The sequence below is a fragment of the Macrobrachium nipponense genome, chromosome 33, assembly GCF_015104395.2.
Source record: "Macrobrachium nipponense isolate FS-2020 chromosome 33, ASM1510439v2, whole genome shotgun sequence".
In the NCBI taxonomy this organism is placed as follows: domain Eukaryota; kingdom Metazoa; phylum Arthropoda; class Malacostraca; order Decapoda; family Palaemonidae; genus Macrobrachium; species Macrobrachium nipponense.
This window is the reverse complement of record NC_087219.1, coordinates 42849819-42869787: the sequence shown is the minus strand read 5'-3', so window position 1 is coordinate 42869787 and position 19969 is coordinate 42849819. Positions and strand designations below refer to the sequence as shown.

Genomic DNA, 19969 nt, shown 5'->3' with positions numbered 1-19969 from the left:
GAAGGAAGAGTTGAAACCCGCCGAAGCTCTCTCTTCCACTGCTCTTTAGGCCATGCCCGGCATTCCATGCAAGGATTCGTTATAGTACAAAAATTAGAACAGCACCTGCTACACATGATGTGGGGATTGGTCACCGCAAAGACAAAAAACGAGGACACGTGAAACCTGGAATTCTGGGGCACACACGTTGACAAGGCCGAGAAGGAGCAAAAGAGGCCATAATATCAGCCACCCACACACACACACACACACACACACACTAAACACAAACGAAACGGGCAAAGAACCGGGTAAAGGCCGAGAGAGGTTGACCACGACTCTCATCCAGGCGGTTAAAGAAAAGACTGACGTGGTGGCGTAGGTGCATGGTCCTTGACCACTCTTCACATGATCTACGCATGAGTTGCCAGATATCACAAGATTCCTAGCTTTCATCTGCTTTTTAACCGGATCCAGCTAGTTGCTAGAAATTATCCTTTTGTTAAGACCGAAGGTTTGTTCATGTATGAACTATATCATACTATTAAGTATTTGTAATCTTTTTTCTTTAAACTGGCAGGTATATTGCTTCTTTTGCATTTTAGCACCAGCGATTTTCTGTCTCTTTATCTCTCACCTTGACCTAGCTAGAATTAAAAGTTCCTGTCGTGTTGGCTTTTGCATAAAAAGAAATTTTTATTATTCAAATATCTTTTCAGATTTTGTCACTGAATGCTAAATTAGAATACATACTGAAGTAAATTCTTTTGTTGTGCTCATCATTCAATATTGCTTGACAAAGGTGCATATCCATATATGTACTGTGCTTTTAACTGTGGTAGTTGCTACTGTTGTTATAAGAACATCTGAGGGACTTGTTGCAAGGATAAGGTTTGCAGCATTAAGTATTTATTAGATACATAGATATCTGCTGCAATCATTAGCCTTCTGTCCTCTTTGGATACTGAACAGAGTGGACACTTTACAGTAAACTTAGCAAAAGACTGTATATCTTATACTTATCTGTAGTGAAAAGTAAAGAGCATATGTACTGTCATTACAGTGAGTGGTGTATAGGTCTGTTGTTGTTACTCATCATACAGATCCATACAATTTGTCAAAGTACTATGTATTAGAAAAGCTTTACTTCCATGACTCTCCAAACTTACCGAGTAATAGTGAGTGAAAGATGCTTTAGGTTTGTTTGTGTTGATTGTGTCCTCATCGAGCCGGTGGTAGAGGATTTGCTCACCGCGTGAATACCTATGAACATAAAATTAAAGTTTGTCGAGCAACAAAAAGCTTATGCAATAGTAATATGTGGATGCTGTTGAAATTTGAAGCTTATTATTCCTTTTATATAAGATAAAAAGGAAGCCGATGGTATGTATAAAATAACTTCCACTTTTGAAATTATGTAGTAAACTGGACTTACGACAGGACATCATTATCGCTTCCAGTGCCATGTAAAGCAAAGGGTTCGACCATATATCTTTCATATGCTTTTGCTTTCACAGATCTCTGCTTATCCCCACCCCCATCTAATGGTTCAATTTAAGAAGTGTTTCACCAGAACACACTCATCACGTACTCCCAAGATACTTCCATTACTGTGTCTTGGACATACATGGTATAAAAGGGTTGTAGTGGAGGTCCTTGTTTACCCCCAAATGTGTTGTCCTGTGGCTTTTATATCTTGTTTTATTGGCTCCCCATAGTCTCATCTCTTTTCATTTGGCAGTCCAAAAAAGCATATTTGTCCCTTTGTAGATCTTTTACTGGAAATTATTTTTTCATTATTAAAATTGACCAGTCAGTATTGGAGGAGATCATTTTTAGACTGTTTTAAAAATGAAGGTTTATATGAGTTAATGTGTGATTGTGTAATTGTTAATTCAAGCAACTGGCACTGTTATCTTGCTTTGGGCACCAGGTACCCCTGTCATCTCTTACACTGGAAGGTAAAACTCTCATACTGCATCTTTATCTTTCAATTAACTAGATATTAATTTGTGTACATATATACATCAATAGCTACTATGTCAAGGATTTTGGAGAGGGGCATGACTGCAACTCTGGCAGTGATACTGCATACTAAGAAAAATTTCAGCTTTTTACCATAAAAACTGCATTATATTTTGATTTCCATTTAGGCATTGTTTGGGTTTAACATAATCTGAGTGTGAAAATGTTAAAGAAAAATTGGCTTTTGAGTAAACTTTTAACCTATTTTATGGGATGCCAATCCCAATATGGATACATTCTTTCAGCTTACTGTATTAGACTCGACATGGCTGAATGATCTAGGTAAAATGCAAGTCATAATTATGTATATGATCATGATTCATTATTCTTAAATGATGTAAATTGTGAACTTAAGGCAAGTCATAAAGATAACTCATTCTTCCTATAAAATCTTTTGTGCATCTGTGCTCATGAACTTCTTTATAATATGCAATAGTGCTATGCTCTATGCATAGTAGTGCAAGGGGTGCAATATCAGCTAAAAAAGCTTCGAAGTGCTTGCAAATATATATAAACATGCAGTCAACACATAGAATGTACATCAAGAATTGCTGTATGTCACTCGTGTAATGTATGTAGGTGTACATAAATGATTTTAGCACAGCATTTATCCAATGTTTGGTGCTGGTACCTAGATCTTTGAATGTTTGTTTGTGGCTAGTATTGGGATTGTTCTTAGTTCATAAATATTTACCCTTGGAGTTTCAGCTTCGCTTCTGCTAACAACTGAATTTTTGAACTTTTGTGATTATCCTGTGCATCCCGTTCAATGCCTTCTCCTGCTGCCTCCACATTAACTGTCAGCAATGTTGATGATATGGCATCTGTTACCTGGCTTGGGTCAATTAAAACTGATATGGTATCCTGGAAAGAAAATATTTTGCTCTGAGTTTAGTGACTGAAGCCATACAGAGTTGTCAAACAGGGGCTTCATGTAATATATCAAGAGAAGGGCGAGGGGAGATATAACAAAGTGCTTTTCCTTATATCAGACATGAAGAAAGAATGAAATAGAAGGGAAGAAGGGAAAAGAATGGGATCTAACCAAAAATAAAGTCTTGGACCTTCTTAAAAAAAAACAGGTTTTGATGTAGGAAAAACCTATTTTTGGTAGTCGCTGTTTCGTCCTCAAAGGAGTTACCCTCCCTGGTGTGCGCCAGCGCCCCAAGGTGATCTGACTAATATCAAAGAAATATCTTTTAGCCTGGTCTTTTAGCCAGGTATTAAGCCATAATGATAAACACTATGACAAATGATAGAGTATACTGGACTCTAAAGACAAGGAGGCATTTTTTCTTGTCTTCAGCGAAAGCTGTACCCACTTTTCTTACGTCAAAACCTGTAGAAGTGACTATTGCGCATGTGCATCGGCCATCTTGTTTAATGTTCGAGCCGGCCAAAAGACCAAAAATCATTACTCTGTTGGTCAACACAGGATGCACCTTTGCCCAAATCCCATGGTTTTTTGTCAGGGAAGTGGGGGGTTTTGAGGACTCACCAGCAACTACCAAAAATAGGTTTTTCTTACGTCAAAACCTGTTTTTTGATAGTGTAGTCGCTGTTTCATCTTCAAAGGAGCATTACTAAGAAATTAACAGGTGACGAAAAACTTAAGCTCACAAATTTTCATCCCAAATATCTCAAAGTTTTAAGATTAAGTCATTTCAGGGGCAAATGTCCAGCCACTAGTTTCAGTAAAAAAGATAATGAAAACTCATAGGATATACTTTTAGCATAAAGTTCTATGGTGACTTACCTAAGTATGCTGGGTATGGTTGCGTACGCACCTTCCCCCAGTGATAGTCAACATACCCACCCATTAGGGAGACACTGGTTTTCTGTCATGGTCCCTATGGGGTCAGGACTAACCGTACCACTTACTGATACACAGTGCATTCGAATTTGTTCCAGTTCATGGCAGTAGTGTTTTAAGAATACTGACTCTGATGACTACCCAGTACATTCAGAAACTTCAAATGATACATTTCTAAAAAAGGCCAATGATGTACTTACTTTCCTAATATCATGTGATCTAGGAAAGGAATGTGGGTTACCCTTTTTAAATTATTCTTAGCCCTTGTAGAGAGAATGGTTTGTTCGTGCTAGGATGTAGAAAAATTGGACCTTCTGAAACATTTTCTGTGACCTCTAGGTAATCCTTAAGTGCTTGAATTGGGCATAATGTTTTGTCTGCTAAACTGAGTAGTCTTATAAGAATAGGAGATTTCCTCTTTAAAGGATTCTCATTCTTGAGCAGGAATGATGGCCCAGGGGATAACAATAACTGGTTATCAGCAACTGTGCTTTCAAAAGAAGGTATGTAATAAGACTGTGAAGTTGAGACAGAATTTCATATCTTAGTATTGCAGTGAAAGAATCTTGAAATCATGCAAGGTGATGGTTGTTGACATCACAAATGGGATAACTGGTTTCTTGGAGGGTTATATTGTATAAAGCCAGCTCAGAACTTGCTCTGGTCAGTGGAATACTGAGTGAATTATAACCATAACCATATAAGAGAATGTGAATCTATTATGGGTATAAGAGGAAAATTAAGGCAAAGGTAGAGGGCAAGGATGCAGATTAGAAAAATTGCCTTTTTTTAAATTTTGTCAAGACGGAAACAGGAACAAAAATAAAAATGAATTCATTGATAAAAGTACATAATGAAATATAAGGCTATTATAAATAAATAATGACTGAAATAGAGCAAAGAATTTTATCTAAGGTACATACTGTACGTACTACAAAAATGCCATTATTGTATATGTATATGTTTTTCATGTTTCTGGAACCCACCTCAAGAGGTATCATTTGAAATCAGATAAACTTTACCTTATGTAGGCTTAATTCTATAACATAAGTCCATTATGAAATTGGGGCTTGTCAGCTGTATGAAATTTAGAGCTGTTAGCCAGGATACCCACCAAAGAACGCAAAAACGGGCTGAAGATCTGTGGACCACTCTCATGGACGCCCCAGGAATGGCTAACCTAACTATTGACCCAGTCTCATCTTTTATTAGTTTCGCTGGTTTAATGTCAAATTTATATTCAGAAATGGGTTTGTGCTCCATTTGCAGTTTTGACTATTTTCCATGATTTGTCAGATATCAATATGGTGGTGATAGTATTGGTATGAATGATAATGTTTGTCAGTTAGTGTAAGATCAAGCCTCTGATTATGCACTTGAATATGTGTTGAGTTATAAGTTTTGTGATGAAAAATGACATACAGATTCACCAACTATTTTTTCCCTCATAGACAGTGACATACCAACTTGTTTGGAGGGGTCTTTCCTAGAAATTCAAAATTAGATGAGAGGTCCAAGAGTTTAGGTTTGTAACAAACGAGACTGGTGTACCCAACAATCGACAGATGTTATATGCAAGGGCCTGTTCTTTTATAGTTTTCATGCTAGGATGAACAAGGAGTATAGCTGCAGGAGATTGAGCAATAACAGGTTTGTGATAACCTAACAATCATAAAATGGTATTGTGAGAATATTTACCTTACTGCCAAGCTACAGAATTATCTTCCTAGGTTTTTTGTTGATGCATCTATAATCTATCCACTGTATAAAGAGCTGAGTCTACCACTTTTCCCTCCCTTTTTTTCCAGGCCTGGCCACCATTAAGGCATTTAGTACTTGAAGTTACTGACCTGATTTTCCTTCTGAATTGGGTTTTTGAGCTGGCAAACAAGATGTGATCTGTCATCTTTGCTGGAAAATTCACAGTTGTGAGAAGTGGGCAAGAACAGAACAAAAGGTTTTGGTACACTGATGGAGACATTCGGCAGAAATACAGACTCTCCTGTGTTGCGGACAGAAATCTTCATTTCTGGTTGCTTGGTTCCTCCAATCACTAGGTAGTCCTCTTCCCTGAAAAAATAATGGAGATTAAAAACAATGAGAAAGTGTAAGTTTCTGATCTATTTGTTTTTGATCAGCCTCCTTGAAGTTCTCTATACATAAAGCTTTTAATAGATCCGAGTAACAAAAGGACTGTTGGTTTTATAGATGTAACTTGCCAAGTAATTACATTGTTTACAGTTTCACTTGCTGGCAGCTTAAAAATTTTGAAAATAGTAGTATTGGTGTAATTAGCTAGCCCCACCCACTTTTGGGGTAAGAGAGGAACAACTTCAGGAAGGAATTCCATTGTTTTTTGCCGGCTCTCGACTGAAGTTTGGTTGTGAGTGGTCTGCTTAGATTTTGAATTAAAACACTTTGCCTTTGGAAAGTTATTTGGTGAAGTATTAGTAGCCACAGCTTTGTTGTTATTTTGACTAGTTCTCTAATAGAGATAATTATTTTGCAATATTTGGACTTATTCTTGATTTTGACTCCTTTTAAGATGGAGTTTGACTTTTCAAGATGTCTGACACTAGTGCTGCTAGCGTAAGGTATTATAGCAATGGCTACAATACTAGACTTACTAAAGAGAAGTATGATTCACACACCTTGTGTATAGTGTAGGGTACAGGAGTGTTCAGTTGACAAAACTTGTGAAGAATGTTCCAAGTGGGGTGCTAAAAAGTTGAAGGTTTTGGGTTCCCATTTAGCTAAGCTAGACAGGGATAGGAAATGTAAGGCGGCTGCTAGAGCCGAGACATTGATGGCAGATTCTAGGACTGTAGATAATTCAGGTAAGTCTTCTATATTGATAATGCAGTATTCCTAATGTTTCTGTGCCTGCTCCTGCTGTTACCTGTTCCCAGTCCTTCGACTATTCAACTCGGCTCCCCTGCTTCCGAACCTGACCCCTTTGCCATCGAGTTAAAAATTGTGTAATTTTAAAGCTAAGATGATGTTAATTGTAGATACAGTGACTCAGTTGGTTATCCTAGTGCGTGTCCTTATGGATGAAGAAGAAGATAATAAAAGGGTTAGTGAAGAAACAGTGGAGGAGGTGGCTGTTCATCCCACCGACACTCCTAGGCAAAGGTCACTGGCATACTCCCCTGCATCTGGAAGCAGTCATATCAGAGGCCATAGGAAGGTTGGTGGGGTCTGCCCACGGACAGTATCCCCACAGTCGGACATGTAGCAGCGTCCCAGGTCGTGATGAAGGATGGCCTTTGGGAAGGCATCCAGAAGGAAGTGCATAGGCTGTCTTCAAGTTCTGAGGCTTCCAGGCCTGAGAAGAAGCACCAGTGGAGCTTTAGTGATGAATCTCGGCCATTGAAAAGGACTGCGTCAGACTCTGTCCTCTCCCAACCAATGCCTTATAAGAAATTTAGAGAGCCAGTGCAGCCTTCATGTAGTTTCTGAGACTCCCTGGAACGTTTTTCTCCGGAACTGCCTGTGTAGGAACCCAGGCGTTTGTCTGCCCCAAAATGTTCCTGTTAATCTCAAGAGCTCCAAATGGCGCCAGTGTACCCAGTGGCACCTGACTAAGTGCCCAATGACACCTGAGCACCCTGTGGTGCATGAGCAGCTAAGCTTTTAGGAACCAGTCAGTGTCCAGTAGCACCTGAGCGGCCAGTAGTGCCTGAGCACCTATTAGCACCCGAGCAGCTAGTAGTACCCGAGCGCCCAGTAGTGCTAGATTATCTAGCTTTGCCTGAGCTAGGTTTAGCTTTTCAGTGCTCTCCATTATGTGAGCGCCCTATAGTGCCCAAAGTGCAGCACACAAGTTGACTTTGCCTTCTTCGGAATGCTCTGCATATTCTCCGACGTGTTTGGTACCAGATGCCAAACATTTGGTGACAGCTATTCCATCCACTTCTCCAGATCCTTTGATGTTTCCTATTCAGTGTCAGTTATTGGATATCATGAGTTTGCTTCAAAAATGTCCTACTTCTAACCAGGAGCCTAGGTCTCTACAGTTATCTCCTGTTTCTTCAGAGGAGGATGCAGTACATAGTGAGGAGGATAGTATGAATCAACACTTATGTGGCCTTACTGAAGTATTTACTGCATAACTTCCTGGGTTTCTTCTCACCTGCAGTTCCTGTCTCTTCATCTTCAACTTTTTCATTATGTACTGATAAGTCTGCTGACACCAGGCTACTGAAGATGGCGCTCTCTTTTTTGGCAAGGAAGGCTTTTAACGAGTTGGACAGCTGGCTCACTGAGAAGAGAGAATAGGGGAAGTCTTCCTTTAGTTATCCCCCCCACATGTCTTGTGCAATGGATGTATTCGGCGCATGAAACCAGGGAAGATCCCTCTGTGGGAGTGACTGCCACATCCCAGGGAGACCTCTTGAATCTCATAGACTCCTTGCACAAGTTGGCTTTTAACTAAACCAAGGTGATGTTCTCCCCTACTGAGATCAATCATCTCTTAAGAAACTTTTCAGGATTCATAAGGTTCTAAGTTTTTTTGGATTGGTAGATGGGCACTGTACCCTGAAAGATCAAAAATTATTTCCTGCTACCTGAAGACATTGTGACGGATTGACTGAATGTCCTTTCTTGCATGGACAAGGGCATAAGGGATGGTACTCGAGAGTTGCCCACTCTTTGCATTAGGAGTACGTATATGTATTGAAGAAAAGCGAACTCTGGTGCTCTTTTACAATGAAGAGTATCACTTCTTCACAGAAGTCTGTCCTGTTATTCTCCTCTCAATTGTCAGCACATATTCCCTTAAGTCGACAGTGAGTGACATTTCTTCTGAGCAGCAGAAGAAAATCTCACAGGACCTTCTAGCACTATCATCTAGATGCCCCAGAGATCCAGCACCTATCAGTACCAGGACTGTTTCTCCCCTTCAGCCACTGCCCTTTCAAGGTAGCACAATCAGATCACAGTCCAGACCTATAACAATCCTATGATTCTCGACACAATCCTTCAAGAAGTCATCGTCCAAACCCTTAACCCAGAAGTGAGAATCTTGTCCTTCATGTGCTGGTAGGAAGGAATGGAGCAAAAGGGGAGCATAGGAATGGATTGTGTCAGTGTTCAAGGAAGGTTATTCCATTCCATCCAGAGAAAAAACCCCATTGATCAACAAACCCATCATGTTGACCACCTACTTGGTAGGCTCTGAGAGGTTTCCGGCACGAAGAAGTATTAGATACAGAGTCGGACATTTTTACAACCGTCTATATGGTGTTAGATGTGAGCACCCTGAATTTCTTTGTAGAAAAAATAAAGTTCTGGATGGAAAGTCACTGTCATGTCGTCCAAGTGGGGTGACTGAATGGCATCCATAGATATGCAGGATGCCTACTTTCCCATTCCGGTACATCGGAAGTCCAGGAAGTACCTGCAATTTGTTTTTCAAGATAGTGTACCAGTTTCAAGCATTATGCTTCAGCCTTTCGACCACTCCACAAGTTTCTACGTGAATTATTGCTAGGCTCGCCAATTGCTTACATTTGATGAGAATAAATATCTCCCCCTCTTCTTGGACAACTGGCTCCTTTGTTCACCATCAGAGAAGAGGGGCATGGAGGACATTGTGAAGATGCTTCAACTAGCACAGGAGCTAGGCATTCCAGTCAACTTTCAGAAGTCCCAGCTGGTTCCATCTCTGATGATTCTATTTGGGGATGTTGATAAACTTTCAGAGTTTTCAGGTTTCTCCATCCCCCAAGAGGATTCAGTCTTGCCTGAGGAAAGTCAATGAGTTTCTCGCATGTCAGACCTTGGCCAAATCAATGGATGAGCCTTCTCGGAACCTTAGCCTTAATGGAGCAGTTTGTTCACTTAAAAAGGCTTCAAATGATAACTCAACAATTTTGCTTGCAGGCCAGCTGGGACAGGAAGACACATCCAGATACATTTGTCTTCCCAATTATGTGAGAAATAAAGGAGATCTTCTTGACTTTTATGCACACTCATCAGATCTAGGTTGGGTTGCCCTGTTAGACAACCAGGAAGCATCAAGACTATGGTCAGAAGAACAGAGGCATTGGCACATAAAGTTCAAAGGAATGACAGCCATTCGACTTGGCCTACAACACTTAGTGTTGGTAGTCCACAGTCAAGCAGTGACAGTACATTCCAACAATATGACAGACCTGATGTATATAAAGAAACAAGGAGGGATGCATTTGTTCTCTCTTTACGAAGGAGCAAGAACTCTTCTTTTATGGGTGGACAACAGAACGGAGAATTCAGCCTCAAGTGTGCGAGGATTTTTGGAAACTGGGGGAGACTGTTATGGACCTGTTTGTAACATTAAAGAATTATCGCCTTCCAATTTTTTGTTTACCAGTCCCAGATTCTCTTGCTTGGACGACAGAAGCTATATTGCAGGACTGGTCAGACAAGGATCTTTACGCCTTTCTGCCCATTCGAATGTCACAATGACCCTAGTGGCCCTATTCTGGCCATGACAGGAATGGTTTCCACAGATCTCCTCTTGTTGCTGACAGATTTTCTGAGGCTATTACCACATAAAACATGTCTGCTCAAACATCCTCACTTCAGCTGGTTTCACCAAGGATTATCTACTCTGGCCCTGGCAGGATTCAGACTGTCAGGAAACTCCCCCAAACAGAAGGGGTTTTCAAGAACAGCTCCAGCAGCAATTGCAAAGTGTAGGTGTGCCTCTTCTGACAAGGTTTATCAAGCCAAGTGGACAATCTTTAGGCTTGGCGTAGAAGACATGACATCTCGTCTTCAAAGACATCTTTAGTGGATATTGCAGACCTCCTGTATTTGACATCTAGGGGTCTTTCCTCTTCTACAATTAAAGGTTACAGGGCAATGTTAAGTTTGATGTTTCAGTACAGAGGTTTGGACCTTTCAGCTAATCAAGACCTCTCAGACCTCATAAAGTCTTTTGATACCTCCAAATCCATGGGGTCAGACGGTCAGAGACAGTCTCTTGAAATTTTGATGTGCTGAAATGGCTCTCGGGACCCCGGTTCGAACCCTTTCACTCTACCTCACTAAGGGACCTTGCCAATGACCCTTTTCCTGGTGGCTTTGGCAATGGCCAAAAGGGTAAGTGAATTGCATGTCCTTGACAAGAGAGTGGGATTTTCACCTCGGGATTTTAGTGAAGAATAAAGATCCAACAAAACCTGGGCTTCACTCATTTATTATACAAAGTTTAAAGGCAATTATTAGGCCCAGACAAAGAGGAGAGAGTTCTATGCCCAGTGAGAGCATTAAGATACTATTTACACAGAATGGAGAGGATTTGAGGCCCTTCAGATCAATTGTGATACTCAGTCAAGAATTTATCCCATGCCATGTCAAAAAATGGATTTGAGTTTTTATGAAAGATCTGATCACCAAAGCCCAATCGCAAGTTGGAGAGGAGGACGATGTCAGTCAGAGCCAAAGCTCATGAGACCAGATTGGTCGCCAAGTCCTTGGCCTTCAGACACAATCTATCCCTTTCATTAATTATACAAGCTAAATATTGTGAATGTAGATTGGTCTTTGCAACCTTTATCTGGAAGATGTGGAAATAGTATTCACTAATTGTAGTGCATTAGGGCAGTTGTCCATGGCTAGCAGGGTGTTGGGTGAGGAAGGTAGGAAGTTTTCTTCCTATCTATCATTTTCACTTTGAACTTACGTGTTGAGTTGAAATGGGAGCCTAGGGCCACTGTGCTTGGAGAGCCCTCCAGTCTTAGTTTTAATTGTTTTTATAGTGTTTCTGGTATTCAAATTGTTTTTCTGGTCATTTGGTTTGTCAGTTCTGTGCCCAGGGCAGGGGCAACTGACTACAGACAATTCCTGGTTATCAGCGGAGGTTATGTTCCTGTTACGGACTCTGAGATCTCAGAGACAATGTTACGGTGTCGAAATATCCTGGAAAGGGTCGACACAATGTTACGGCCTCTGAGAGAGGTCCGCTTCAGGTTCGATATGAAATAATAAAAAAAATATTTCAACACCAACAGTTGAAACTGGGGATACGAATATAGAAAGAAACACTAACACAACAAAGGTTTATTTACAAGCTTACTAGCAAAGGTAAATGCAAAATGGTATCTCCTATTTACATAAAAAGATAGAATCTTACACTGCATGTACTGGGGGAACAGTGAGGTAATTCAAATACTTGCAGGACGGTTTAGTGACTTGTAGCAGTGGCTTCACAAAAGGAGAGCGGCAATTGCAGACGTCTTCTTGACTCCATATTGGAGAAACTAGTCTACTTGAAAGGCAGGAACTCCCCAAAACCTGTAGCAAGACCTTTCTTTCTCTGAAGTCTGCTCGACATCGCGATAACACGGAATAATTTGTTCACTCCTGAAGACAACTAGAATAATATCCAACCAACTCTCGAACAATTCTTCTGATGATTGATACTTCGTCGGTTCCTTCGTCTCTAGTCTCTCTCTGAGGATCACTGCTGCTGATCTCTCACTGATAATCTGATCTGTGGCTCTTACTAACTGGTGATCTCTCTCTTTGACGATCTCTTCCTCTTACGATCACTGCTCTCCAAAGTTCGTTCGTCGTATTTATACGGCACTCTGGGGGCGGAGCCTACGGCGAGCGTCACAGACTCCCGAGTTTACTAGGACTCCCTAGAACTAGATGAATCTAGACGAGGTATTGCATCAGAAAACGCGGCATTTTTCCGGCCACTTAGGCGTGTGTTACACTCCACAACACACCCGACGATTCCAGAACAGCCGCGAGAAACGGCGCCTCCAACACGGGCGTGAAAGCCTCCTTACTGCCGAACTTCTCGAAAATACGTTCTCCTTTCCTTTAACCCTTAAACATGCTGGAAGTTCACGGATCAAGGTGTTGTTTTGTTTACAATCGTTACGCAGGCGCGCAAGTGCGAATTTCTTTCTTGCCGCACTAAAAAGTATCTGTGACACATCTCTAAAATTATTTCGTCACTTTGACATAATTTTTGTACCATTGTAAATTAGCCGTTACATGAAGTATTATATGTGAAAATGTGCGCATTTTTATGTAGAATACAACAATAAAATACTCATGATTGTAGCTTTTATCAGTTTTGAGATATTTTCATATAAATAACGATAATTGCCAAACTTTCAACCTTCGGTCAACTTTGACTCTACCGAAATGGTAAAAAAAACTCTTATATTTTAGTAATATTAAATCATTTACCTTAATTTTGCAACTAATTGGAAGTCTCTAGCACAATATTTCGATTTATGGTGAATTTATGAAAAAACTTTTTCCTTACGTCCGCACGGTAACTCTTCCGAAAAAAATCATACATGCGATTGTGGTAATGTTTGCACCATTTTAAAATTAGCCGTTATATAAAGTTTTATATATGGAAATGTGCGCAATTTCATGCACAATACAACTAAAAACAACCCATGGTTGTAGCTTTTATCAGTTTTGAGATATTTTCATATAAATAACGATAATTGCCAAAATTTCAACCTTCGGTCAAATTTGACTCTACCGAAATGGTCGAAAAACGCAATTGTAAGTTAAAACGCTTATATTCTAGTAATATTCAAGCATTTACCTTCATTTTGCAACAAATTTGAAGTCTCTAGCACAATATTTGATTTATGGTGAATTTATGAAAAAAATAAGATTTTCTTTACGTCCGCGCGGTAACTCTTCCGAAAAAATCATACGTGTTTGCACCATTTTAAATTAGCCGTTACATAAAGTTTTATATATGAAAATGTGCGCAATTTCATGTAGAATACAACAAAAAATAATTGAAGGTTGTAGCTTTTCTCATTTTTGAAATATTTGCATATAAATCACGATAAATAGAAAAAAAACCACGTTCGGCACTGACTCTACCGAAATGGTCGAAAAACGCAATTGTAAGCTAAAACTCTTACAGTCTAGTAATATTCAGTCATTTATCTTCATCTTGAAACAAATTCGAAGTCTCTAGCAAAATATTTAGATTTATGGTGAATTTAAAAAAAATTCTTTCCTTCCCTCTGCGCGCGGATTCTCCGCCACAAATCTCCGAAATGCGTACGTACCATCCTCGGAATATTTGCTCCGTTTCATATTAGGCATTTCATAGAGTTTTATATATGAAAATGTGCGCAATTTCATGTAGGAATAAAACGAAAAATATTTGAAGGTTGTAGCTTTTCTTATTTCCGAAATAATTGCATATAAAAAATATATATTTAAAAAAATTTGACATTCGGTCAACTTTAACTCGTCAGATATGGTCGAAAACTGCAATTGTAAGCTAATACTCTTACAGTATAGTAATATTCAATCATTTGTCTTCATTTTGAAAGAAATTGGAAGTCTCTAGGACAATATTTAGATTTATGGTGAATTTTTGAAAAAAATATTTGTTTATGTCCGCGCGTTACAAATTCATGAATTATTTTGTGATAATATTTTCTCTGTGTTGCTTTTATCGTTTTACAATGTGTTATATACCAAAATGATTGCAATTTAGTGTACATTACAACGAAAATAAAAGTAACTTGTTATCTTTAACCGTTTTGCGCACAGCGCGATTTGAATACAATTATATATGAAATTTCGTTTTTGCGCTATCATATATCGCATTATTTATATATGATAATGATAATTTTTTTCATTTCTGATGGTTGCATACTAAACTTCAGCCAATGACAAAAAAAGGAGCCAAAAATGAACTCTTAATCTTGAAAACTAAGGGCGCTGTGATTTTTTGAAAAAAATATTTTTTCCGCTTCCGCGCTCACTCTGAAACACCTCCGGCACACGGGAGACAATTTTTTTTTTACCGCTTCGGCGTAAGAGGGTTAACTTCCTTTGCTATGAAGCAATTAACATCACACGCCCCCCCAAAAGAGAAAAAAAATGAAATCAACTGATTTTTTTTTTTTTTCTAAAGAGAAGCAAGAATCAAACAGCAGGGAAACAATTCTGTATAAAGCTTTAATCCAGTCAAACACGCACGCTTTTCCACTTACACACTCACTCATGCGATAACAGAAAACGGCTATTAGGCTACTCATTCTAAAAAAACTAGAGAGGCTATCTGCTATAACATTATCCTTCTCTCTTACTTTTTCCGTTTTCTGAACTCTGATTAAAACTTATAAATACTAAAACACCTCTTGTGTTTTTCTCAAAACTAATCTCACTCAGTGACACTGTTACATGGGCGGAGGCCACGGCACGGGGCGTTGTTTATAATTCTGAAGCAAATTTACATTCATTGCCTTTGCTCTACTCTTACCCATGATATATATTTCCCCTCTTCTCTAAAACTGAAAAAGGACCGTCGAAATTATGAGATAAAGAGGAACCTTCTTTCTGGACTAGTACTAAACCTTTATCTCCTACACAGAGATGTCTCTCTTTCGCTCTAAGGGTTTGCTTTCGCTAAGTGCCAAGTGCTTCCGTTCTCCTCTGCTAGTTGCCAAACATCTCTTAAATTGTTTTTATAATACTCAAGATTAGTTATGCAATCATCTCTACCCTTACTTCTAGGCAAAGTTCCGAACATATTTATAATTACATCATCAAAAGATTTGCCTACTGAAGAAATATTACACAACTGAACTCTGGGAATTACTTGAATCGGTTTCCTGTCAATTTGATATTCGTGACAGCTTAACGCATATCTCTTCACGTCATTTTTCATTTTAGGCCAAAAGTACACCCTACTAATACACTTGAAAGTTTTATTTACTCCCAAATGTCCTTGCTCATCATGTGCTAACTTCAAAACTAGTTTATGAAACTTCCTAGGAACTACTAATTTTCCTGTGATTCCCCCTTCACTACCTGACTTAGGACGAACTTGACACAAAACTTCGTCCTTTACACAAAAAGTTTCCTTACACACATCATCGAGATCATCATCCAGCTCACATTCAAAAATTCGGGTTAGGGTCTCATCCTCTCTCTGCAACTTGACTAGCTCATCCTTATCCAAAATGTTAGAGCCTAATTCCTCACCGTAACTAGGACTAGATACAGGTACATTTACTACGTTACTTCCGACAGCTACACCTTCCGTTTGGCTATCACTGTCCACGATAGAGTTAGGTCTCTCAGCCACACTCATGCCAAGATCAACCTTGCTACCTGTATCACACTCATTCGAATCCACGAACTCACTCTCGTTCGAATCCACGAACTCACACTCGTTCGAATCCTCAAACAAATTATGACCGTAGTCTACGTCTGTATCTAAACCCGACCTAGTTACTACCATTTCAGGCACTGGAATATTCCTCACAACAGGATTCACATTTTTGGATAAAGCTAAGTCGTTGCCGATAATAATGTCAACGCCTTCAATGGGCAAACTGTCCACAACGGCAAGTTTCACTTCTCCTGACACTACCTGACTTTCTAAATTCAACTTCAACAAAGGACAAAGAACAAAAGTGTTAGGAAATCCACCCAACTTGACTTTCTCTTCCATATTGATTTCTGCCCTGTTCGGCACACACTCACTTCTAATCAGTGAGACAGGAGATCCTGTGTCTCGAAGCAAGACCACTTCTCTCGAATCTACTCCTGCAAGAGAGGAAACTACGCCTTCTGACAGAAATTCACCAAAAATTTTCCTAGTTTCTCTCATCACATCATTCCTACTTGACGAAAGGTTAACTAGAGACACTGGTTTCTTACCGTCCTTTTCTATTGCACAATTCCTCGCTAAATGCCCTTTCCCATTACATCGGAAACAAGTTAATTCTGAGCCACTAGATGCCATTTTACTCTTACAAACCTTAGACGTATGACCAGGTTTTCCGCATGTATAACAGGAATAGTCACTTCTACTCGCATTGCTATTACTAGGACTGAAACCTTTACTGCTTTTTACTCTACCAGACGAAGGATCATTTCGTTTCTTACTAACACTCAAATTATGAGTTAGACTATATTCGTCAGCTAGCCTAGATGCTCCTGCAAAATATACTTCTTGCCTATCCTCTATTTAAAGTTTAATCTCAGGGGATACGTTATCTTTGAAGTTTTCTAACAACACTAAGTTCTTCAAACCGTCAAAATCCTCAACCTTAGCAGAAGTTAACCAATCAAAAAACTGCCTATCTAACTTCTTACCGTATTCTACATACGTAATATTTTCATCCTTTCTCAAATTTTTAAATTTCTTACGGTACGCCTCCGGTACTAGCCTATACGCGCTAAGAACAGTTTCTTTCACGATATCGTAATTATCACATTCCTCCTTAGACATGCAACTATACACTGTAAGTGCCCTACCACTCAAAACTGACTGCAGATATAAAGTCCAAATTTCTTTAGGAGAATCTACTCTTTCCATTAACCCTCTTACGCTGAAGCCCTAAAACTCAAAACCTCTCCTGTATGCCGGCGCCGGTTTGGAGTGAGCGCGGAAGCGGAAAAAATAATTTTTTCAAAAAATCACAGCGCGCTTAGTTTTAAAGATTAAGAGTTCATTTTTGGCTCATTTTTTTTTCATTGCCTGAAGTTTAGTATGCAATCATCAGAAATGAAAAATAATATCATTATCATATGTAAATAATGTGATATATGGTAGCAAAAAAAAAATAATTCATAGATAATTGTATTCAAATCACGCTGTGCAAAAAACGGTCAAAGCTAACGAGTTAATTTTTTTTTCGTTGTATTGTACACTAAATGGCAATCCTTTTGATATATAATACATAGTAAAACAATAAAAGCAACACCGGAAAAATATTATCACAAAATAATGTACGAATTCGTAACGCGCGGACGTAAAAAAATGTTATTTTCAAAAATTCACCGTAATTCTAAATATTGTTCTAGAGACTTCCAATTTGTTTTAAAATTAATACAAATGATTGAATATTACGATACTGTAAGGATTTTAGATTAGAATTGCAGATTTCGACCATTTCGGACGAGTTAAATTTGACCGAATGTCGAAATTTTTATATATATATTTTTTTATATGCACATATTTCGGAGATGAAAAGAGCTACAACCTTTAATTATTTTTTATTATATTTTCATGAATTTGCGCACATTTCGATATATGAAACTTTATAAAAAGGCTAATATGAAAAGGAGCAAATATTAGGATAATGCGATGTACGTATTTCGGAGACTTGCGGCCGCGAATCGGCGCGCTGAGTGAAGGTAAATATATTTTTCAAAAATTCACCATAAATCACAATATTGTTTTAGAGACTTCAAATTTGTTTCAAAATGAAGAAAAATGACGGAATATTACTAGGCCGTAAGAGTTTTAGCTTACAATTGCGTTTTTCAACTATTTCGGTAGAGTCAAATTTGACCGAACGTGGTTTTTTTTCTATTTATCGTGATTTATATGCAAATATTTCGAAAAAAGAGAAAAGCTACAACCTTCAATCATTTTTAGTTGTATTCTACATGAAATTGCGCACATTTTCATATATAAAACTTTATGTAACAGCTAATTTTAAATGGTGCAAACATTTCGACAATCGCACAAAAAAATTCTGATTTTTTCGGAAGAGTTACCGCGCGAACGTAAGGAAAATGGTGTTTTTTTTTTTTTTTTTTTTCATAAATTCACCATAAATCGAAATATTGTGCTAGAGACTTCCAAGTCGTTGCAAAATGAAGTTAAATGATTGAATATTACTAGAATATAAGAGTTTTAGCTTACAATTGCGTTTTTCGACCATTTCGGTAGAGTCAAAGTTGACCGAAAGTTGAATTTTTTGCACTTAACGTTATTTATATGAAAATATTTCGAAACTAATAAAAGATACAACCATGGGTTGTTATTAGTTGTATTGTGCATGAAATTGCGCACATTTCCATATATAAAACTTTATGTAACGGCAAATTTAAAAGGGTGCAAACATTAGGACAATCGCACGAAAAAATTTATCGGAAGAGTTATCGCACGAACGTGAGGAAAAAGTTTTTTCATAAATTCACCATAAATCGAAATATTGTGCTAGAGACGTCCAATTTGTTGCAAAATGAAGGCAATGATTGAATATTACTATAATATAAGAATTTTAGCTTACAATTGCGTTTCTCGACCCATTTCTGTAGAGTCAAAGTTGACCGAAGGTTGAAATTTTTGCACTTATCCGTATTTTTAATGAAAATATTTCAAACTGATAAAAGCTACAATCATGAGTATTTTATTGTTGTATTTTACATGAAATTGCGCACATTTTCATATATAATACTTCATGTAAAAGATAATTAAAATGGTGCAAAAATTATGTCAAAGTGACGAAATAATTTCCGAGATGTGTCACTGATACTTTTTAGTGTGATAAGAAAGAAATTCGCGCTTGCGCGCCTGCGTAGCGATTGTAAATAAAACAACGCCTTGATCCGTGAACTCCCAGCATCCCCCAAGGCGCGTGATACAAAAGTTTTCGGCTGGTAGGCCTATAAGTATTTTTCCGCGAATTTTTTAAAAAACTTTTTTGAGCCGACGTATGATATGTCCAATCGGCATACAGGAGACATTTTGACTCGACGTTTAATAAGTCCAATCGGCGTAAGAGGGTTAACTTCTCAAAACACATGAAATATGTCGTAACATCTTCCTCATCAAACTTTGGTACTACGTGTAATTTCAACACTGAACTGATACCTAACCTACCAGCTCCGTTTTCGTTTTCGCCTGTCCGACTGTTACGAGTACTTTCCCTTAACCGAGCAATTTCCAACTCATGCATACGTACTTTTTCTCTTTCTTCCTGCTGCATTACCAACATTTCTCTCTCACGCTGCATTTTCCTCACTTCTCTTTCAGCTGCTCTTTCATCTCTCTCATACTTTTCTTTTTTTTTTCTTTCCACATATTCATGGAGATCATTCCCCTCTAGACTTAGTAGCTTACCTGACTCAATAAACTCTTTCACCATCTCACTCATTCTGATTCTTTCTATATTCTACCTTTTTCAAACTGTTAAAGTGTTGATATCCTGGCAAGGTCACCACAATGTTACGGACTCTGAGATCTCAGAGACAATGTTACGGTGTCGAAATATCCTGGAAAGGGTCGACACAATGTAACGGCCTCTGAGAGAGGTCTGCTTCAGGTTCGATATGAAATAATAAAAAAAAATATTTCAACACCAACAGTTGAAACTGGGGATATGAATATAGAAAGAAACACTAACACAA

General features: G+C 38.5%; 1 protein-coding gene and 1 long non-coding RNA gene across 4 annotated transcripts in view; one reads left to right on the top strand and one right to left on the bottom strand.

Moving 5' to 3' along the window:
- LOC135203126 (uncharacterized) overlaps nucleotides 1-19969 on the top strand; it is a 228735-nt gene that overhangs the window by 45570 nt on the left and 163196 nt on the right. The gene's annotated exons all lie outside the window — the stretch shown is intronic.
- Nucleotides 933-19969, bottom strand: part of LOC135203122 (integrin alpha-PS3-like) — a 55776-nt gene continuing 36739 nt past the window's right edge. The window contains exons 15-17 of one of the 3 annotated variants that reach the window (XM_064232763.1): nucleotides 5668-5887; nucleotides 2699-2868; nucleotides 933-1242 (exon numbers count right to left, since the gene is read on the bottom strand). In XM_064232763.1, coding sequence (XP_064088833.1) covers nucleotides 1068-1242; nucleotides 2699-2868; nucleotides 5668-5887 — 565 coding nt within the window. In that variant the 3' untranslated portion in view covers nucleotides 933-1067. The remainder of the gene's footprint in view (nucleotides 1243-2698; nucleotides 2869-5667; nucleotides 5888-19969) is intronic. The other 2 variants (XM_064232764.1, XM_064232765.1) reach the window with 2 other exon arrangements.